Source organism: Acinonyx jubatus, chromosome B1 (assembly GCF_027475565.1).
Source record: "Acinonyx jubatus isolate Ajub_Pintada_27869175 chromosome B1, VMU_Ajub_asm_v1.0, whole genome shotgun sequence".
NCBI classification, from domain to species: domain Eukaryota; kingdom Metazoa; phylum Chordata; class Mammalia; order Carnivora; family Felidae; genus Acinonyx; species Acinonyx jubatus.
Window position 1 is genome coordinate 85,758,099 of NC_069382.1, and position 24,000 is coordinate 85,782,098.

General features: G+C 35.0%; 1 protein-coding gene across 3 annotated transcripts in view; it reads left to right on the forward strand.

Annotated features, from left to right (window-relative positions):
- SLC7A11 (solute carrier family 7 member 11) overlaps positions 1-24,000 on the forward strand; it is a 126,432-nt gene that overhangs the window by 28,010 nt on the left and 74,422 nt on the right. For all 3 annotated transcript variants that reach the window (XR_008296118.1, XM_053216960.1, XM_015073596.3), the window contains exon 6: positions 1,231-1,275. Coding sequence is in view for 2 of the 3 variants with exons in the window: in XM_053216960.1 (XP_053072935.1) it covers positions 1,231-1,275 (45 nt within the window). In the remaining variant the exon portion in view is untranslated. The remainder of the gene's footprint in view (positions 1-1,230; positions 1,276-24,000) is intronic.

The following is a 24,000-nucleotide window of genomic DNA, read 5'->3' on the forward strand; positions in this document are numbered from 1 at the left end:
CTTCCCTGACTTGCCAGTCTGGGTTAGACCTTGCCTCTGGCTCCCATGGTACCCAGTGCACACTCCAGCACTGGCTCCTATGCTACATTGCACGAGTCTATGCTCCACTGTATATACTATGAGCTCTATGAGGAGAATTAGTGTGGATTTCCCACTTTGTTTTCCCTAGTGGCTGACACGTGATAATCTCCTATATTGCTGGGAATGCAAAAATGGAAAAAAATAGTTTGACTGTAAACATACATCCACTTGTTGACTCAGTGATTATATTCGGAGTATTTGCCGAAGAGAAATGATTGCCTGGTCCCCAAAAGAACATGCATAGGCATATTTATGGTATCTATTCATAATAGCTATATATTGGAAGTAATCTAAAACCATCAACAGTAGAATGTATAGTGTAACAGTACAATAGAAAACATCAATAAAAATAATGAATTATTGTTACATACAACAGCATGGGTGAGGCTCATGAAAACAAAGCTCAGAAAAAAAAAGCCAGGCACAAAATAATAAATATTGTATAATAGTTATACAGGCAAATATTAGTCTAGTGTGATGAAACAAACAAAACTTAGCAATGGTGATAAAAGTCAGAATAATGGTTGCCTTTACAAGAGAATGAAAGAGATGATATTGACTAGAAAAGGTGATAAGGAAACCTTCTAAGGTTCTAGGAATGTTTTATCTCTTGATCTTTTTGTTGGTTCCATGGGTATATAAATATGTAAAAATTCACCAAATTATAGATTAAGATTTGTGCACTTAAATATTCATATGTTATACCTCTGCAAAAATATTAAAAAATAAAAAATAACTGGGGAAGCCTGGGTGGCCCAGTTGGTTAAGCACCTGATTCTTCTTGATTTTGACTCAGGTCATGATCTCACGATCGTGAGATTGAGTCCTATGTCAGACTCCATGTTAGTGTGGAGCCTGTTTGGGATTCTCTTTCCCTTTCTCCCTCTGCCCCTCCCCCATGCGCTCTCTCTCTCTCAAAATAAATAAACATTTAAAAAAAATAAAAAAAAATAAGAAAAATAAGAAATATGGCTTAATAGAAAAATGATTTGTTGGGGCTTTTGAGTATTGGAGATTTTCATCTCACAATAATTATTTGTTTATAATTTTTTGTAATTCTGAGTTTGATTGTAGATATTTAAAACTTGAAACTTTGGTTTATAGTCATAAAATATATTGATAATTTATAATTCATTTATATCTTTTTAGGTTTTATCTCAACTTTGTTACGGAAGAAGTAGAAAATCCTGAGAAGTAAGTGGCCATATTTATTCTGAAATATTTATGAGGAATAAAATGTAAGATTATAGAGTTGAAAAAGTAGACCTAAAGAAGATCCTTAGTGTGGGCTAATTAACTTTATCATCATCATCATTATCATTATCATCATCATTTTCTCAGGGAGATAAAATTTTATTTGACTTTGTTACAGATTATATGTAAACAACTTTATTGTATATTCCACATTCAACACTAAATTATCTGATAACCTGAAAATATAAAGTTATCATATAGTTATGTTTTAGATAACCAATTTCATAAAGGTCTACATATGTTACATATGTTAGCATATGATAAGTCAGCTGCCCACAAATGTTCTGTAAGACATGAGCTCCAAAAATGGATTATTTCTAATAATTCATGTGAGTTTTTCATAACTATTCTATTAGAATAATGCAGTTAATGAACAATTAGTTATGAAAGCCTAGAAGTGACTGTAGAATATTATAAGAACTTACAAATTTTAGTAGCTAGATGATTGCTTTTACTTTTTGTTCCTAGGTAATACTTTTGGTGATTAAGTAATTTGATGATGATTTATATAATATTCCTAAGATGAATTATTTTTAATTCAGGACTTACACAAATGAATTTTGTGATTTGCATACAAACGCTTGACTTTATACAGCAAAATGGCATAACCTATGGGCAGAAGAGGGAAATTTTAAGAAGTACAGTGTAAGATATGGACAGAATTATAAAGTAATTTAATTCATCTGACATTGATTATACATCTACCATATTTCAACCATTGTGGTAGAAATTTCTTACATGACAATAAAACATATATTTAAGATTTTATGGTCTAGTCACTTAAACAAATGAAAGTAACATAGTATGATGCCATCATAGATTATTTACTCCTCTGACAGAGAGTAAAGGAGGAAACACTTAACTCTGTTTAGGGGGATATACCTATACCGAGTCTCAAATGATAAACAGGTATTTTTCAGGGGAGGAAAAAAACAGGAAAGAATGAGACAGAGAGAGAGAGAGAGAGAGAGAGAGAGAGAGAGAGAGAGAAAGGGGAAAGGGAGAAAGACTTCTGAGAAACAAAACATGTACAAAGATGAGTCAGTATAAAATTGCCTAGACATCAGAGACGAGGCTCAAGTGTTCAACATTCACTTTAAGGTAGACTGAGAAATCCTGGGACTATGTCTGTCTGTCAGGAGATGGTAAGCCAGTCAGATCTGGCGAAGTACCACGTCAGAATTTTGAACATGCACACCAGCAACTAAGGTTGAAATGACGTCTTATACCATCTGATTCAACCGTGACACAAGTAAATATGTAATTTAAACATGTGAAAAGTTAATTTTATTGAGAAATATGAGAAATTTATGATAGTACTTTCATATTTAGAACTGGAATTGTGGTACAGTACACGCATTTACCGGGAACTAGTATCTTCGAGCATTCCTTTGAAATGATAAGCCACTTTCTGGCTCTAAATCTATTGATGGCACAGATAAATAGGTTGCCCTGTTTTTACTATTTTTGAGAAGTGTGTAAATGGCAACACAGAGAAAAGGCTGTTCTTACTAGATTTTATATATGTAAAATATTTATTGGATTTCCATTGCAAAAAAGAGATTACTATGGTTTATGTCTTTTAAGTTTAAAGGCATTTTAAAGAGTCTAGTTACTAAAAACTAGTATTGGAGAATATTTCTTATGAAAAAAAAAGGCACACTGTAGGTTTGTGGATGTGACCTAGAATGTAACATTTATTGTATGGTACATCGATGGCATAGAGATAGCTCATGTTCTCCTGTAATGGTATTTAACGGTTTAAATATAGGTCTATTTGCTGTGTATACACTACTCTTGTGTATATTGAGTATATTTTAAACCTATTTATGCCATAATTACCCTGATCTGAATTTCTGATGTATTCTACAAGAATAGTATGCTTTTCAAGATTCTCTCTTTCTTTCTTAAGGGTCTTATTTTCACACATTGATAATGTCTGTGATTCAGTATGTACAACTACTAAAGAACAGTGATGTATGGATTCAGTGGTTTTTTGTTGTTGCAAAGAAGTTTCCTCATCTCGAAAAGTGAGAATAATTGTAGCACTTACCTCATTGGGTTGTGGCGATGAGTTAATACGTATAAAGTACTTAGTTTAGGGACTGTACTTTTTAATCACTACATAATTGGTTGTTGATACTATAATTATATTTCCTGATTGTAAGAACAACATAAAATGTTACTCACATAAGAGTATTTCCTAAGCGACAATATCCTAGCCAATTCTCTCCAGTGTTTTTGAAAGAAAAATGAAAAGTATTTCACACCTGTTGAAGCCTGTTCTATAAATTTTCAGCAGTGAAATTGAATATGTATTTTATGATCTCTCCTATTCTTATGTACAGATTTCATATAACATTTTATATTTAGAGAAAATAAGAGGTTTATAATAATTTAAAAGTAGCTATCAAAACTGATTTAGACTGATTATTATCACTGGTTATACCAGATGAAATGTTTTCATTTTCTGGAAATTATGATTTTGCAAACTTCATTAAATATTCCTAGAATACTTTTAATCTGATATTTTAAGGTCTTAAACTAAGGAACTTCTCCGGAGAAATTAAGTAAGAATCTGTGGAATTTGGGATCGAGATAATTAATAATTGCTAATACTTAAGGTGAATAAGGAAACCTCTGGTACCGTTTTGTTCTGTTACACAAGGTACTCAAATATTCAGTTTTTGTCTGAATGATTCTGTGTAAAATTTAGCTAACAAATTTATTTTCTCAAAGTCAGAATATGAGAAATCCACAAAATCCCCTTAATGAAAAGTAAAGATTAAATTTGTACTGTGTATTTATCAAACCAAAGAAGTTCAAGCTTTTAAGCAACATATTCAGTGTCTTAATTTTAAAAAAATAACATTTCTCTATAATGTTGGCAATCAGTCCAGGTCTTTTAAAACTAAATCTTATTTTTTAAACACAAGGAATGATTTGGGAAATATTTATGGTTGAACATAGAGAACAGATGGTAAAATTATGTGAACCTCATCCAGATGTGTAATTTGTATTATTTTGTAGGTAGATACAGCTCCAAAATGTATTTAGTTACAAGGGAGAGTAATTAGAATTCCATCTCCTTTGTGACATGCCAAGATAAATGTGTTTCCCAATCAGTCACGGGTGCATGTGTCCAGGTGTGCTGCAACGTGTAACTTTCTGGCAGCTGGTGAAATGAATCATCAGCTGAACATACAACACCTTTTACTATCCTTCTCCACCTAGGCAATAAAATTTTGCTACAATTGTGCCCTAATAGAAAAAGTGATCATTAATTTAGATCACTGAAAATAACAATGTGATTTAAAATATATAGGATGTAGAATGAGGTTTCATGATCACAATTGACTGCCCTGTACATATACTTTAATTTCAGTGGCGATTTTTTCAGATTACCTAACATCACTCTATGGAGTCATTTCTGAACTGCTATTATGAGAATGACTTATAGAACAGCTCCCTAAGTGTTACCACAAGTGAGAGGTAAACTGAGAGATTCATGGAATCAAAATAACTAGCTCATGACTTCTTTCTTCTGTTAGGTCTCAGTTCCTCTTTAAAGCTTGTAAAGCACTAATCCTAAAAATTGGGGCAAAATCCCTGCTATATGATTACATTTATAATGTTAAAAATGTTGCCAGTGTCCTTTTATAATGTTTTCTTCTCTAAGAGTGGCTTTGGATCTATGGGAGTAGCAATCTTTTAAGAGGCATTTAACATATTTATGTAAAATGACAGTAATTATCAGTGAAACTTTTATAATAATATAAAAATAATGCATTTAAAAATTATCTATAGCATGGTGGCTGACTCTCTAAGAGTATAAATAGTATTTTGAGGAGTTGGAATGTCCAAAGTTTGGATCGTGAAGGTGATAGAATCCCATAGAATCTCTGAAATTTAAAATGTCCCCCCATGAAATGAAATGGGTAGTAGTAATGATTGGTAATGTGTACATTTGTTTTTAAAAATCAGTGTTTTTATTTGCAAATATAATGAGTTTTGCCTTATGATATTATTTGTGTGGCGACAGTGCAATCTATCATTGTTCACAAAGTTACACAGTGCAAAGAACATATCATTGAGATGTATAATGTTTGTAATCCTGCCCTTCAATTGATAAATCATGTCTTGTGTTGATGAAAGCCAAGAAATGAATTGCTTTTCTTTGACCTTGGGGGTCTGAGATTAGTCAGTTTGTCTATTAGACTTGTTCCAGTGTTCTTCTCACTTCATTTATTCCTTCTGTCTTGAAGAGTTGGAAATAGTAGACTTGGTGAAAGTCAGTAAAGCTTGATATCATCAGTCATTTTTGAAGAACAGGCTATCAGCATGGTCTGAATAATCAACTTTAATAGAAGGTTTAAATAATCAGAGTGTCATGTTTAATTAATACTTTGCCTGCTTTCAATTTATATTAATTGATGCCTGAAAGTCATCGCACCTTGTACCAACGATAACTTAGAAGAGAAACTTGGCTTGGGAAAAATGCCCAAAGACCTTTAAGGCAGTGTAATTGATCAGACTGATTCATAAATGGTCGATAATCACGTAATTTATATTCAGTTCAAATGTTGCCATTCTAAATTCTTAGTATATATGTTTTTATTCCTATTGACTTGTATTAAGCCAGTGTAAAGGCATTTATTAATAATATCATACTGTTTTATCAGGCCCATTGCTTATAGGACATGTAAAACTGGTAACCTGATTAAAAAAACATGGCAAAGCAAAACAATCTAAAAATCTTGTCCCAATGTGCTATAGCTAATTGCATGACAAAACATTAAAGGTTGATTTGAGGTCTTTTATTTTGCATTTTTGGCATTTTAAGGATGCAGTTTTCTATTAGAGGCAAATTTCATCTTTATATGCTTTATAGCTTTCTAACAGTTGCTAGAAAATAGCATATAATGTCTTGACTATGTATGTGTAGATTATAGTAATGTTATGATTTTTTATTACAAAGCAATGTTCTCTGCATTCTTAGACCATTTCTAGAGTTTATTTTACAAATACTCAAGTGATATATGTTCTTAAGGTATATAAACTAATTTCCCAGAAAATTACCTCACTGTAAATAAAGGCATTTAGAAAAATCTGGACTAGTAAGCAGAATTAATTTGTAAAAGTATTTGCTGGAGGAATCTCTCAAAAATGATTCATTCATTTTATGCTAATTGAGTTAGTATATAAATTGAATTTATACCCAACTTAACAAAGATTTCTTTGGCAAAATGAGGCATCACTTTATTAATAACAATAAGGAATTGTTAGAATTATCTTAATATGTGACAGTGCTTCTCTTTAATCATTGATAATTAATACCTAAGTCAAGCTCATTCAATTTTGTGCATTTCTTCTGGAAATACATGTAAAAAGTTTTGTGAATCCATTTTTCAGTATATTTCAAAATATGTGTACAATTATACTGGTTGAGCAACTGAGGCAGTTGGTTGGTATCTGGCCAGATGTCACAGAGAAGAGATGGTTCTATGTTCAGAGAACAAGGTTACCAAGTTACTCTTCCTTGCCTTTGCTCAGTCTAAAATTTCTCACTGATGGGACATGTAGTTGATATTCCCTAGGATCGAAATTCTTGCATTTCTCAGTTTCACATATGTCTTTATTAAGGATGCTAACCCCATTGTGTGGCCCAAAAATTTGAAGGTCAATGCTTTTGATTGTTTTACATCCTTTCATAGTACTTGTATCTAAATTTAAATTTGAATTTTATTGGAGCTTATATTTTGAGTTTAGAATCATGAACTCATGTTTTAGGTACAATAACAGCGGCTGTCTTAATTTTACTTTATGTTTCTGTTTCCTTTCATTATTTACAAAATAAGAGACCACAAATGGTATAATGAGTAGAATCAAAGAATTTGAGAATTAGAGGGGACCTTGAATACTATGTAATCAAGCTTTCCACCAGATGCATGAATGTCTTCTATAATATCTTTAAACAGATGTAATTCATATAACATAAAATGAGAAACTGACTATAACTTCCCTGAGCTGGGCTACAATTATTTTTAACTTTCACATGTTGATTAGGAACCTGCTAATTTCTATGACCATTTTAAGGTTTGATGAATGTTGGTTGGGTGGCATACATAGAGTAGGGCAAATGTTTTGACTATAATAGGTACAACCCAGATGAGAAATTGAATGACATTAAGTCAGAGGTTACAGAGTTAGAATCCTTTTATCTGAAAGGAACTACTTTTGCAATCAGAAGTAAATGTCAGTCATTACATTGTCTCCTGTTTTTGAGTTCACACTTTAGCGACTCCCCTCATCCATATTCTCATTTATGGAAATCAGCTACTTTTCTCTGTGCCTGGATTTGAATATTAATGTTTGTACCCATAAAGTGGCTCATAAATACCTTTTACATTCTGGGTTATACTTGGTGAAAAACTTCTTAGACCACTAATATCTAGTCTGTGGCCTGCTGCTTGGCATTCATTCAGATACAACGTTGTTTAAGATCCTCACAAAAATAGAATATCCTGTGTTGTTCTTTAGGCACAGAGACAATATGCATCGAGGCCATTGTATCTGCACTGGCCAAACACAAGAATGGTTTTGTTAATTTTGTTCTAGTCATTATCAAACATTGACTCAGTTTATCGATCTACTCAGGAAAATGAGCAACTTTTGAATTTGTATAGGCACAAGCTAAAACAGTGTTGCCAATGTAAACATCTAAAATGAGTCAAATGAAGTTGAGACTTTCCAGTAAAGAAAGATTTCCTTCACTTTTATGAACTGTGGAAATATTTACTTACTGAGTCTTTGAAAAGAGTACTCATTTAGAAAATCAAAATTCTAATGCTGTCTCCTCTTAACTAGCTGTTTGACCTTGGGCAGGCCTCCGCGTTGCTTCTGAATCTTTGTTTACCAGTTTTAAATAGAGGGTGATAATCCCTCTATTAAAGTTCTCATGGGGTTGTGAGGATAAAATATGTGAAATTCAAAAATGTTAATGAGTTCGGCAAGTAATACACAAATGCCATCTGCAACCAAAACCCATATTCTTGAAAGATTACAATATTCATAATTTTTGAAAAAAAATGAGAGGATTAGCATAATTGTTTTATGAACAGGGGTGCCTCTTCTACACACATGACCTATTAATCAGCTTGAAAAGTTGTTCTGCATCATCAGCAAAGAACCCAATCATTAGTAGTTAAAAGGTTCAAAAGATGATGAGAACTGCTTTTTATTTAGTAGTCTCTGATCTCCCTTAGGTGGCAATATGCTCACTCATCATAATCAGAATATATTTCTTGGCAGATTTTTTTCCCTTCGAAACCAAATATTTGTATGCCCACACCCACACTGTCACCGTCACACTGCTGGCTGATGGTGCGGATATAATGGATGGACTATTTGTACTTCCACTGCAGTGACTTATTTTTAGGTTCACGATCTTACCAAGAAACTCGTTTATGAAATCTGCCAAAGAAGGTTTTGACCTGAGTGGCTGGTGTCATGTATTTAAATTTTTATTTTTATTTCCGGAAAAGAAGCTATGGGATTATTCTAAAACAGGAGAACACAGGTGTTAGCGCCCCCCCCATATGTTTTTTTTAAGATTTATGCCTAACTTAAAAATGCACAGCCTTTGTTAAAAATATAAACAGTGTTTGTTGTCTGAGTGATAGGTGGATTACAAGGTAGCACTTCAGATTATTTTTAATAAGATGATGTATTTTATTTCCATTCCTCAGTTGAGAAAGTTAAAGCTTTGAGAAGTGAAGTAACTTTTCATGGCCCTGTAATTAGTACATGAGAAGATTAGGATTATACTCCATGTTTGATATAATGTGATATAATGCATGGATTGTTTGGCTTCCGAGCTCATACTCTTTCCAGCATGTCAACTAGTCTCTTTGAGAGGCAAAGCAGAAGTGACCCATGGGTGTACAAAGTGTTGTAATGACTAAGAAAGTAACTTTGCTGTGGAAGAGGAAGTTGGAAGAAGAGTAAGATTTACAAAGGTAGAATAGAGAAATAAAACTATTTCAACAGGGGATGGACATACACAAAGCCATGGTTTCAAGGAATAATGTGTAGACTGCTCTAGCTAGCTAAAGCAAAAGATTGTAAAGAAGAGTAGAAGACAAAATGGCGGTACAATGTGGATGCTGGTATGGGATGAGCCTCCATTAGAAGGATTTTGGACCTGATCCAGTAGCCAGTGGGATGTGGTGAGTGGAGGTATGGTACAAGTTTTTGGTATATGAAGTTGTGTTTAGGGAAGATGAACCTGATGGCAGGTTCAGTGGATTTTCCTTTTTTTCTGACATATGTACAGTTTAAGGAGAGTTATAATCCAAAAGGTCACATTTAAGTCTTGTTTTATGTTTATTTTCAATAAAAGCAAATGTCTGTGAAAAGTTAATTGCCCCCTGGACATAATCCATTATTACAGTCAGACATGGTGGCAAATCATGTGATAGAATTTTCTGGCAAATAGCATCATAATGGCCACATTGTCCCAGCTCAAAGATATGAACTAAACTGCTTAGGGAACATGGATGAGTCAATGTGGTGCTCATATACTCTTGAAAAAATAGAGTTGTCTTCTTTTTTTTTCTTTTAATGAAAAAGATGGGATCATTTATTCTCTATGCCAGAGGAAGAACAATTGAAATCAAGTTAAACGAGAAGAAAGTTCATTTTCAGATAAAATTATATTCAAAAGTATGGAAACAAGATAATTGCATTAGGCATTGGAAATCCCAAAATAGAGAAAAAAAGAACTTACCATTTAGCCGTGATTCTATAGATACTGAGGTGGAAAAATGAGGCAGACCAATGCCTAAGTTTGCTTCTAATTCTATATTTTGGTTCTACATTTAAGTCAGTGAATATATACGAACCAATGTGGGGCATCATGTACTGTGTTATGGTCTGTGTTATTGGGGAGGGATGTCACATGCTAGGGAGATGAAGGAAACCCTTTCTTAAATTTTAAGGTCAAATAGAATCCTGAGTCAAATTTGGAAATATTTCAAACAAGATGTGTCAAAAACCTGACTTTCACATATTAGGTATTCAAGGGAAGGGTGGGTTAAGGAGGAGAGGCAAATAGCAATGCCATTACAGGAGAAGATTTGGGCTGGGAACCAACAAGCACAGTGAGATTCACGTTGGTGTTGTGGAAAGAGCTCTGTACCTGGAGTCTAGTGACTAAAGTTCTAGTTCTGGTTCTAGAGTTATGTAATTTTGTGATCATAGCTATATTATTTATCCTCTCTGAGCCTGTGACTTCTCAGCTATGGAAAAAGAATGGTAGAGTATCAAATTATCAAATGTGTGTGATGATGAATCCTGACTTTTGTTTATTGTTCTTTATAATATGTGCCTAGAAGGTATAAAATGGTCTATGAACTTGTGTGCTGCAGGTTGTTGTTAGTACTAGTCTTTTTCTATGTGTTTCTTATTTGTCTCAAGAGTCTAGATATATATTATGAGGGAATTGCCTATGTAAAGAGGTATCTTCTCTGATAGGTCTATTACTTTAAGCATTAGACATTTCCAACAGTCCAGATGGATTTATTTATTCATAATAATAAATATTTTATGTTGCCTACCTAAGGAGAAAAAAGAGGGAGAGGGAGAGGAAAGGAGGAAAGAGAAAGAGAGAGAGAAAGAGAAAGGGGGAGAGAGAGATTTGTGATAACTTTAAAATATATATATTCATTGCTTTAGCCATCTGTTAAATGGATATTCTAATGCTTACCTTGCAGAGTTTTTATGAGAATTAGAAATAATATACTGATGCGTCCGACAATACTTTGCTCAGTGAGGACACTTATTTAATGATAAACCATTTACTTCTTATTTTTGTTATGAAACATGTCATTAGCTCATTTGTAATCAAAGAGGGATTATCAGATCAGGATTTGTGAATTTGGCCAAACTGTTTGTTTGTTTGTTTCTTTCTTTCTTTCTTTTGCACTACTTAAATGTTGGGTTTGAAATCCCATCATTATAAGGTAAAAGACACCCTTGTTTGAAATACTTTGCCACGGGAATCACAAATTCTCTCAGTCTCAGAGTTAGGCATTTCTAATCTCTCATACTGGAGGTTGTTTTTCAAAAACATATAGTGCTTTGTTGGTTTTCTAAGGAGACATGCTCATAGCTTTTAATGGTCAGATGGTTTACCCGGATAACTGTTTACTACTGTGTCATTTCTCATTTGTCCCTTTTCTCATTTTCTCTCTTTCTCTTTTTCTCTCTTTTAAAGTTAGATGTGTGGAACAGATAGGGAGAGCTATCTGTGGCAAAAGCTTTATAATAATCGATACTAATGCATAATAGTTGAGAATGCAGTGATCAAATACCATGGCCACCGTTTCATATAGTGAGATATGCAATATTACAGGGAAGATAATTTATGAAATTAAGTCTGTGGCATAGCACTCAGATATTTCATAATATGTTACACTAAAGCTTTTGACATATATTCATATATCACAAAATAAGAGAGACTAAAGATTATAAAGCATGACTTTGTGAGCAGAGTCATTTCTAGAGCCTCGTTGGTTGCCTCATCACAGCTTTATATAGACCCCTCATGTCTCACTTCCTCCAAAGTATCTCTCCTGTTGGCCTTTTTATTTTGATGTCACCTTTTTATTTTTCCCTGACATTCTACTGTCACGGTCATTCTTTTAGGGATAGATAGCAAGGGATGCGAAGATGTCTCTAAATTTCCAAGTTGTTTCAGTTTTCACGTTACCTGTGTGCACATAATAACTAGTTCTCCACTCGTTTACCTTCTTCCATTCACATGCTGGCATGGCTGGCCTAGTTTATTAGACTAACTCACTGTTACAATTAAAAACACAGTGAACTTGACCTTGAGAAAATATATCACAAAGGCCTGGGATTTTTGAATCGGGAGGAAAGTAGCCATCAAATTTCCTATCCCTTTCATTGTAAAGATAAAGAGTTGAAGCCAGAGAGATGGATTAATTTGTCTGTGTTTACATTTGTTTATGTTTAAAATACTGATCCCTTTCTAGTCCTCTTTTCAAACATTTAGCCTTGTTGACTACAGATCTAAGAGTGATGGATATGGCAAGATTGTAGCCTCGAAATTAGCTGGGGGAAGAATGTAATCATTAGGAGTGACCTGTATGTTATTTGAGAATGGAACAAAACTGCCTTTTAAAATGTATAAAAGCATTAACATTTGCCTGCATTCGACTTTCTAAAGCTGTTTTTCAAACACGTAATGAAAGGGGTCCTAGGCTAGGTGAATTAAATAATCTATTCCAGGTCGTTTATTGAAGGTCATTTGGTTACAAGATTAAAACAGAAACTTTATGACTAGGAAATGCTGAAATGTTAGGATCCTGTAGGGAAATAGCTACTTTTTATTTTCTCTAACATTTTTACAGATAAAACCAATTCTTAAAATAGTTCTGATATCTCTTTGGGGGGAACAATATTTAATTTTTCTGTATTGATATTGTCAAACAATCAAAATCTCACTTCCCATATTCTGGCCTGAGGCAAGCAAAAGAGAAATTGATATAGAAGACACGATTAACTTCATTTTGAGCCAGAAAATGACAAAAGAAATGAGTGAGATAGATAGCAAGAGGAGATCATGATTCGAAAAAGCTGTTTTGTAGCTGCTCAGGGTCCGGTGGAAGAAAGGTTAAATGTATTTTAAATGTATGTAAGTGTTTAGCTATTCGATCCTCGTAATGCCACGGCCTCTTGGCCAAGGAGAGGTGATCAGTGGCAAATGCTGAGAGAAGACAGCTGCAGATTGAACTCAGCAACGTCCCTCCCTGGTACACGGAGCCCTTTGTCTTTTTGGGCCACAACCTGAACTCTGAACTGCAGTGAGAGAGACAGCTTCAGCCTGGATATGTAGGTGCTTTCAAACCATCAAGTTTATGATGCAAGTCTGACCAGGCAGGGCCAGAGTTTCCTGTTCTCCAAAAGACAGGCTACTTCTGCTCCTGGTGTTGCTGTTTCTAAGGCATCTCCCTGCACACTTCCCTCACTTCTTGGCCGGCCTTCCCAGCTCCACATCTCCCATCCAAGAGGCAGCCCAGAGCACGGGGCATCCTGACTGTCTTGTTCTCATATTTCTCCTAACAGACACATCTTGTCTGTCCCATTTTTAAGTGTCTAGGATACAAATTTCCACCTAGCAGTTACGGTCAGGTGATCCATTTAATCAAGTAATTGAAAGGGAAGCTTCTTTCTATGTATCCTGTACCCTATTAGAAAAATTAAAACTTTCTGATTTTCATAGTATTTTTTCATGATGGTGTGTGGTCTGTCTTCCTTTATTTTAATAATAAATAATAGTTAAATTTTAAAATACCAAAAATTATGTGGAAGAAAAGTAACACCACCTATTATGTCATGATTACATAAAATAAAAACACTTGTTACTCTGATGTTTTGCTTCCCCTCCCCCCATGGGTGTATGTGCGTGTGTTTGTTCCATGCACGTCTGTATTGCATTATATTGGGATAAATGCACATATGCATTTTTGTTTGCAACTTTGGCATTACATTACAGATTTATGTGTTTATTTACTGTCTGTTTCCCCTGTGGGGGTCATGGGTTTTACTGACACAGGACTCCATATGTGTCACTCACTGTTGTATCCCCCCGCAGCTCGATGGCACCATGAAGTCTGTCTGCCTCTAGGTTTGCTCAGCTTTAGCTCTTTGTTTTTTTAGGTTTATTATTTATTTTTGAGACAGAGAGAGAGAGAGAGAGAGAGAGAGTGAGTTGGGGAGGGGCAGAGAGAGAGGGAGAAAGAATCCTAAACAGGCTCCACGCTGGTCAGCTTAGAGCCCGTCAAAGGGCTCGATGTCACGAACCATGATGCTTAACCGATGGAAGCACCCAGGCACCACAAGTTTTTTGCACTTATTATTCATCTAGACCTATACTGCTTTTTTTCATTTAATGTCATTTCATTGGATTTTCCTAGATCTCTAACATCCTTGTAAACGCCATTTTTAATGGTGGTATCATATCTCATTGGGTAGGTATACCAACAATTACTCACGTTTCTGGGAGCATTAAAATGTTTCCAATTTCTTTTAGGGTGAAAGTGATGTATTATACATTTAATATAGAAATCTTTTGGTATATTCAATTATTTCTTTAAGAAGATTGCTGAAAGGGAAGTACTATGTCAAAGGTGATGGACTCTCAAAAAAATCTCTTTTTGTGTTGCCAAGTTGCTTTCCAAATTGGGTACATCCGTTTCCTCACTCAACAGCAGTAGTTAAGAACACTTAATCAGCATTGACTATAATTTACAAAAATCTTTGTTAATTGAAAAGCAAAAGTGATAGCTCATTGTTTTAAATTACATTTTTTAAATCATATATAAGGCTTAATACTTGTCCCAAGTTTAGTAGCTGTATGTGATTGCCATTTTGAGGCATGAATGTTTGTGATTCAACAGAATTCTTTTTTTTTTTAATTTTTTAATGTTTATTTTATTTTTGAGAGAGAGAGAGTGAGAGAGAGACAGAGTGTGAACAGGGGAGGGACAGAGAGGGAGACACAGAATCTGAAACAGACTCCAGGCTCTGAGCTGTCAGCACAGAGCCCAATGCGGGGCTTGAACTCTCAAACTGTGAGATCATGACCTGAGACAAAGTCGGATGCTTAACTGACTAAGCTACTCAGGAGCCCCAACAGAATTCTTTATATATTATGGGTACTAATTGCTTATTATATTGATTGCAAAATTTGGCCTCAGTTTTTCATGTAACTAAATTTTCTTTATGATTTAGCTTATAGAACTTTGAATTTATATGTAGTAATTTAATAAGTTATGTATTTATATTGATTACATTTAAATATGAGTTTTTTAATATTTCTGTATATTGGTTTGATATCATAAATCTTTATTCATCCCTGGATCATTTAAATATCACTCATATTTTCTGTTTGTTTCTTCTTTTTGACATTAAGCCTTTTAACTTATCTGGAATGGATTTCTTTAGCATGACATAATGAATGTAGGCTTTTAAATCACCCCCCCCCCCCCACACCGGCCAGTTTTCCAATATCCTAGCATTTACTGAATAGTCATATCACCCCTTAGTTTATGATATTTACTTACTTAGTTTATAATACTCATAAAGTATGACAATTGTTATATATTGTTTTTACATTATATACTGTTGTATTTCAAAGTGATCTATTCTGTTCTACTTGTCTTTCTATTGATACATCAGCCAATTACTATACAATTTTTACTGAAAGTTTTAATATTGTTATCTGGACAGAAAGATGGCCTTAATTATTACTTTTTTTTCTCTGAACAAATTAATATAAATAATAAATTCCCTGAATAAATTAGTATAACATATTTATACGGAGGTGGCTTTTCATGAATATGAGGAAAAACTGTATCATTCTTAGAAATTTAAAGTTCATAATTTTCAAATTATCTTGGTAGCATTATTTTACAATATAATTTGCCCTAAATCAAATTATTCTACATGTATGGTTAAATCCTTTATAGTCCCAAAATTTCCTTCCCTGTATCCTATAGTTAATTATTAATTTGTTTTCTTCTTTCAGATTTTGAAAATACTAATTAAAGTAACCTACAAGGCATCTGCCAGTGATATGAGTCTTACTTTTCCCCTTTTGGCCTTTCTTTTTTAATCCCTGTACTCTACTAACAGAGTACTTTTTATAATGATTTTCTGTTTTCCAGAATATTTTTTAACTGAATACCAAATACCAAAACATTAATGGAAATATCAGTGGAAACATGAAAAAAAAAATTTCCTTGTGATCCTTATAATTGCTGAAACTTCCCTATATGGGATTAAATATGGATGAAATTAATTATTTTATATATCTCCAACTAGTTGAATTTATATTCCTGAAAAGAAATCCCTTACCACATAGGTTATAAACATGGTAATAATCACAGTTCCTAAGCAAACATACATGAAAAAGAATAAGATACTTTTTTTTCCCCTTGACATCTTTCTTACCTTTGAACCAAATACCTGTTGGAAAATATTTGAATCATATTTTTATGCATCTTTTAGATGTTTACTACTTTTTTTGCAGGATGAGAATGGCAATGTTGGATTATTTAATTACTAGCCTTTGTTTTCTCGTGGTGGTTTCCATTCCTTTGGTATATTCTAAATTTATGCATAAAATTCAACACAAAAATACACTTGTGCTGCTCTCTCAAATGTCACAGTCAACCAGGAAGCTCAGTGTTCTGACCAGAAGTGTGAGCTGACTGCTCTAATATATTTAGAAATGAGTCTTCCTTGAACTCCTCTCCCTTCCTCATTGACATCATTTCAGCCTGTGTTTCATTTCTATTGGCTGCTTTGTCTAGATTGTGAGGCCTGATCCCTCCCATGGTTCAAACGCCCTGTTTGTTTGCATTGCTGACGCCCCACTGATGGCTGGCAGAAGATTGCGCTGTGCTGTGTTTGTGTTTTATGGGGAAATGTTCATGTGTGGCTGCTGTGTTTGATATTAAATCTGAGATGAACTTCGGGAGGTTTCCTGCTTTTTATTAAAAATGATTTTGGCTAGGGGCTGTGTTATCCTGTTCATAAATCAGGTGAACTCAGAGATTTAATAATTTAGAATTCTCATGAGGGTTTGGTAGAATAAATATTTCTTTTCTGTGTTAAAGCTGCCTCTTAACATTTTTTCCCCCTTTTTTCTCTTCTTGGCTTGATTTATTAATTTTTTTCAAGTCTTCTTTTGGGAGGATTGTGCAGTTTTGGTCTCATGGCTGTGAAAACAAGGTAAAAGAAAGAGTCAAGATGATAACATAGTTTGGTTGAAGTAATTTAAATTTATAAGTTTTATGAGTCCTCCCATCACTATTGTAAACAAACTTCTATTCAAAAAATTTCTTAAATCCCAAGTTGTATCTTCCGAAATACTTACCTTCTCTCACTGTTTTAATGAACCACATGTCTTAGAAATAAAAGATTGATAAAAAGCAAAAAGAAATAAAAACAAAAAAACAAAACAACAACAACAACAACAAAACCCAGAAACCAAGGAGGCCAGGAACTCTCTCCCTATGTGGTTACAAGCTACACAAAAAGCAGAGGTATCTTTGAGGATGACGAACAGTCCTGGCAACAGCTCTAAAAAATGTTTGCACTAGAGATTTAGAGGCAATACTTTGAGGACACTTCGTGTTGGTCAGTGAATGGCCTCCATTTCTTTGTAGGATTTGGTGTATTATGAATGCATAAAGATATTGAAAAAACTATTAGGAGTTAGAAGACGTTTTGTTTTGTTTTTCTTCATATTGAAAATGATAGGGAATGGGTAGTTCTGGCATTGGGGGAGGCATACTTAAAAAAAGGAGGGAAGATTTCTCTGAGGGGGAGACTTGGTATGAGCCTAACTGACAGGAAGGAGGCAACCATGTTAAGAATGGGGGATGGGGAGTCCTCTGTGTCTTCTTTGAATTTTAGATTCCATCCATGAGAGAATAAACTTTTTGTTGTGGTTGATGTCGTTATCCCTGTACTTACAATGTCTGGCATAAAGAAAATATTTGATAAACATTGATGAAATGAATGAAGTCTTTATAAAGAGCTTGATGGATGCAAATGACAATATTGCTACAAATGTCCTCCTAAAATTCAGATGGTTTTTAAAACTGTGTTCGCAATGAAGTTAGGATAAAAGCTGAGGCATAAAATATAGTGACTTGCAAAGACATTCCATGAGTGCCTAGGATAATATGACCTTGTAATGTGGCCTTCCAGAGGTCTGACCTGATCCACAGATACCATTTTAGAATCTGGAAGAATGGACGGACCACTTTTCCTTTAAATGATCTTTTGTAATGATCAATTTTTTTCAGCCAGGCTGACACTTTGAAGTTGTAATGATGGAAGGTGCTTTGATGTGCTGGTGTTCCTGGTTGAGAATAGAATCATAATCTTCAGTGTTCAGGAGAAGAGATTGTAAAGTCAGCATCCTATTTCTTCCTCTGAATGACAGAACAAGGCAAAGGCAGGCATTTCCTTAGAATGCTCTGGTACATGAGTTCCACTGAGTTTTTAAAGTGTTCTGTTAAACAATCTCTATGGATTAGCTTTATTTGCCAAAGTGGTTGAATAATGAACTTTCAAGTAAAATGGACTTTAGACTCTATTAACTCAATAGCCTCTTTAACTGTTAAGGAAGTTTAAACCTTGAGAGATCCAGTGATCTCTTGAGTCCCTTGCTATAGTGACTGGAATGTGACTAGACTCCACCTTAGGATTAGAGTCCAGAAAAATTTTCAAAATTCTATGAAGTTAAAACAAAATCAAAGGTAAAACTCCAGAGGAAAGATGTTGCTAAAAGAAAATTTACACCTGGGATGGTATGTACAATTTTTTTCTTGGTTGTAGGTATTTGAGGAATAGAGCTAAGAGAGAAATTATGAAGGAGAGGGTGGGTAAATGTCAGGATGACTTTAATTTTCCTAGTCCCTCAGTCACTGCCCAGTGTATCTGACTTGAAAAAATTATCCCTAGTGAGAGGTTTGCCTATGAATGCTTGTAGTCTAAGAAAAGGTGCTAGTAAATATAAACTAAAGCACAAAAGCTTATTGTTGGAGGGGATTAACTTTTGAGCAGAAAGATAAAAGATCATGAAATTTCCATTTCTGCTGAGCATATGAATCTTTGTGAATAGACAGCCTGCGGAGAGGAGAGGGAGGGCTTGCGGGCGATTCTGCCGTTCTGTGGACCTCTGTGACCTCTTCAGGGAGCTACGAACAGTTCCAATCTGGCGTCTTCATCACCACTTTCTTGACGGTGGCACATTCTCTCTCCCAGCGGGCGAGGCACTTAGCCCCTCAACCCTACTTCTTCTCATCCTTGCCTCTCCCTACTGCTCCCTCAGGTTGTTGTGTCATGTTCTCTGTGGCCCTACCATGTGGATTTGCCGCTTACTAAAGCCAGGCCATAGCTATTGGCTCCTCTAAGAATTTTTCCTTCGGGACACCGGGGTGGCTCAGTCGGTTAAACGTCTGACTCTCGATTTTGGCTCAGGTCATGATCTCATGGTTCATGGGATCGAGCCCCGTGTGGGGCTCTGTGCTGATAGTGTGGAGCCTGCCTGGGATTTTTTCTCTCTCTCCTCTCTCTCTCTCTCTCAAAATAAATAAATCAACTTCATTTTTTAAAAAAGGATTTTTCCCTCAATCACCCTAAGAGTATAAATAGGGACTTGTTGCAGTAAAAAAATTATTTTCAACTTTATAGGGTTGAATATATATACACATACCTATATAATCAGTCACATGTGGCTCCTTTATGAAACCAATTCATATATTTTCAAAACTGTACTATAAGAAGTCAGTATTGGATCCAAAAAAAATTGATCCAAAGACATCATTTGACTTGTAGAGTGTAGAGCAGTGATGTTAAAACTATTTGAAAGCCTCTGTTGTGTGGCAGAATATCAGTGCATAAAGTAGGTAAAAGAGGACTGATCTGGTTGAAGCGAGTGAGACCAGGGGGGGTCTGTAATCTTACCAGTTGTCCAGTATCTGTTTCGACTCCCAGAACACCCAGCTGGAAACCCAGTTATCTACCTGACCAGATATCAAAGTGAAATTATTACTAATAATTAGATTTGTCACTGTTGGTCGGAAATGTTGCAGACAATTTTTGGTGTAGAAGCAGTAGTCTTTCGTCACGGTTGAACGTCTCCAGGTTGACCTGTTCCATTTCTTATCGTGAGACTGATCAGAAGTGTGACCGGACCTGATTTATGCACAGAGTAAGAGAAATAGTATCAGTTCCTTCTAAGATATATGTTTATGGCCTGAGTGGGTTTTGACTCTAATTCCCATTTACTATGCCAAAGTGGGTATATTTATTTTATGTTGCCTTGTTCTTGGCATAAGATTACATTTATTTAACATTGCACTGTCTTATTATATGTCCTTGGTCAAAACAAGAGGCAATTGTGTCCTGACCTTTGTTGAATTGGTGGCAACTGGCAGAAGTGTAGGGGATTTTGTATTTTAAGGTAGAGAGCGGTGGGGTCTGTCTTTGCTCTGTTGAATAATGATGAATTTTCCCTATCGTACTGTTTTCAGATATGAATGTTTTTAGTTGATTTTTATAATTTGGGACCTTATTTTAAGGATTTTATATCTTAATTTTATATATTATACAACAATATAATGTAGGGTACAATTTGGTGATGACCAATTTTAAGTCTTATATGAACTAATTAACTGAGATCTTGATATAATGAGCAGCCTTTCATTCCTTTATTAGGGCAATGCCAGCTGCTACAGCAAACGAATGACAAATTTTCAAGGACTTTAAAAAATCAAAAATTTCAGTTTCGATTTCCAGTTGGTGTCCCTCGCTAACCGGTGGGCTTTCCTACGCATGTTGATTCTGTGACCTCGCTTCCTTCCTTAGTGTGGCTTTGCCACTGTATGGATTCTCTGCAAATGGCTGTCCATTAGGGAGGGGGGTGTCAAGTCGAGTCACTTATAACCACCTTGGCCTTTACTTGCCACATCAATCGACACCAAGAATGAGTCCCATTCCCACCTAGATACAGGAGAGTCTGGCAAATGTAGCCTATCCGGGTAGCTGCTTCTTGGGAATAACTTCTGCTCTGGAAAGAGGGACACAAAATTGTGGTAGGGAGTTAAATGTTTCAGCCATACAGCTGAATCTTGGGAACTCCGTTATGATAGAACGGTTCACTGAGATGTTGCATTCTTCTAGTGTATGTCAGGCCAAATCCTGAGGGAAATAATGAAATTTTAAAAGGTGGGTTGTAAAAACAGTGTAACAGAAATAAGAATTGAACATCAGTGTGAAATTCATTGTTATTTAAATAATGTATCTTTTTGGTAGTTTAATTGCTAACATCTTATTGGAAACCAATTTTGGTTTTGTACGTTCAAACGTGCCTACTAATATTGTTATGCTTACTCACGATAAATACTAATAACTGTAATATATCTAGAAGACATACCATAAATCTCTAGAAAATGAGGAAAAAATGAGATGTAGACAATGTTAATTTTTTTTGTATGAAACTCAGGCAAACAAAAATTTACACTCAAGCTACATTTTGCTGAATAATTTTATTTAGTGCTGAATTTATTCTAATAGGATAAAAAAGTGAAGGGTTCTTTTAGGGATTAAATGCTTATACCAATTCTTCTGATTGCTTATCACCCTATGTTTCTGAATTGTAAGTTTCCATGTTCTTTTTTCTATTTGGTTTCGCTGTACCTTTCTCCTTACATTTTCCCATGAGCCTTCTTCAGCCCTGCCGCCTTTTAATCTGTGTCTGTTCATTTCTTACGTCTCTCTACAGGTCTCTCTGTCTTCTCTTTCTGTTTATGGAGTTCTTCATCTGTGGACAATGGAGAATGGTGAGATTTAGATTAGACCTCAGCGGTACTGAAATTTAAAGTGTCTCAGTGAAAACATCCATAGCCTTGCTGTGATACTTATTGTAAGGAGCAGAGGGCAGGTGTTTAATGCCTGAAGTCAGTGGGATCGCCGTGTACCTTTATATGACAATCTGCTTGTCACATCTCTGTGTTCATCCTTGGCCCAGAAATTGTCATTAAGTTAGAACATGAACATGGTTCTTCCTCTTGCTACATTTTTTTTCAGTGACAACCCACACCTTTCCCCCCACTACTTGCTATGTTTCCTCAAGTGCATTTCTTTCATGTTATTAACAGCCCGATTCCCACTCACAGTGGATAACTAGAGATACAGCGATAGCACTAAATGACAATGAGGCAAAATCATTGAAAACACACAAAGGAATTTGTGATTCCAGCCATCTGTAATCTAATTGTTTCAAGTCCTGGAAAATTATCAAATACACTTATTTGTAATTCAATCCCTGCTAGAAATGTCAGAAATCACATAGCCAGCTAGTACAGTTATGTGTCCAGGGCTCTTTGGAGAGTTCGGTATGAGCAGGAATCAGGGAGAGTGTATAAAAATGTATAGAAGAAAAACCATGTGAATGAAAAATATGGATTGACTTTCTTTAAGGTATACTTTTTACTTATCTTTTTGTCCATAACGTACGACTGAAGTTTGAGGAGTGAGATGAAATCAACAGCAGTGTGTAAACAGAGTGATTCAGCAAAAATTAATTAATTAATTGATCAGTGGATACAAAAAAGGGAAATAAGAGATGCTTGAGTCATTTCTGTGTCAGTTCTACAGAAAAGCTTTCAAGGTCTTCATAGGGCAATTATAAAGAAAATGTGAAACAAGTATGATTCTAAAATAAAAACTTGGAATCAAAAGGTACTTAATATAATTTTATTTTTTATTATTACTATTTTTTTAATGTGTATTCATTTTTGAGAGAGAGAAAAAGCATGAACAGGGGAGGGGCAGAGAGAGAGGGAGACACAGAATCTGAAGTTGGTTCCAGGCTCTGAGCTGTTGGCACAGAACCTGATGTGAAGCTCGGACTCACACACTGTGAGATCATGACCTGAGCCAAAGTTGACGCTTAACCGACTGAGCCACCCAGGCGCCCCTGGTACTTAATATAATTTCGAATACTTGGTGTTGAGATGAATCACAGTTATGTTTCAATTATATATAAATAAATAGTGCCTAGTTTATTAATAGAATTAAAATATTCTGAAAATTAATGTTTTAGTTTTTTTTTCTATCTCACATATTGAGAAGTTTACCATTTTCTTGTTCTTCTTAATCCTTCCTTTTCTCCCTCCCTCCTTTCTCCCGCATGTCACAAGTGCATGTTAAAATATTAATGATTTTTAAATAGAAAGTGTGAAGCATCAATCACTTCTGTAGAAGATTCTTGAACACAAAAGAGTAGGCTTTAACAGAACTGACTGTCATCATGCCCAGTTCCACAGCTCAAAGACAATTTTAGATGCCCTGGGATCAGTGAGTTCTGTGGTCCCCACTGTGTGTATCCAACACAGGGGATTGTGTGAAACTTATTTTGGTTCACACAAATCTCAGAAGATTTTGATCAAGTTATAAAACAATTTTAGGACTATCCCAAATTCAAGGGATTACTGACTTACTCATATGGTTTGAAAATCAGAAATCCCTGTAACCTTCAGGTATCCTCAGGTATCTGGAGAATCAAGCTAGATTTACTCATTCTGTGTTTGTAGCAAGAGTTTTTATTTTTAGCCAATGTAAAGCACTGGAAACAATGGTCATTTCTGACGCTCTGTCATACATTTGCAAAGCATATTAAACCAGGCGTTCTATGCTGCATTATTTGCAAGTTTATTTGTGATCACTGTTTGGTGCATGAAGAAATACACTTGGCTTAAAATGTGTCGCATTGTTACATCCAGCCTTCTGATATTTGTGCTACTTATGTAAAATATAACACATCTTTGTCAGCATGTAAGAATCCTAGGGATCTTGTACAGGGAGGTAAAGTAGGCACAAAGCAGCCATGATATCATGGCAGGATATACCGTGAATGTGAAACTTGGAGCTGGAAGGTTCGCCCTCCCACTTAGGATTTTTGTGGCCTTGGCCACAGCACTTAACCTTTCTGAGCCTTGGTTTCCTCATTTGGAAATGGTGGGAATCATTTCAGGAACCTATTTCATTCGGTTGTTG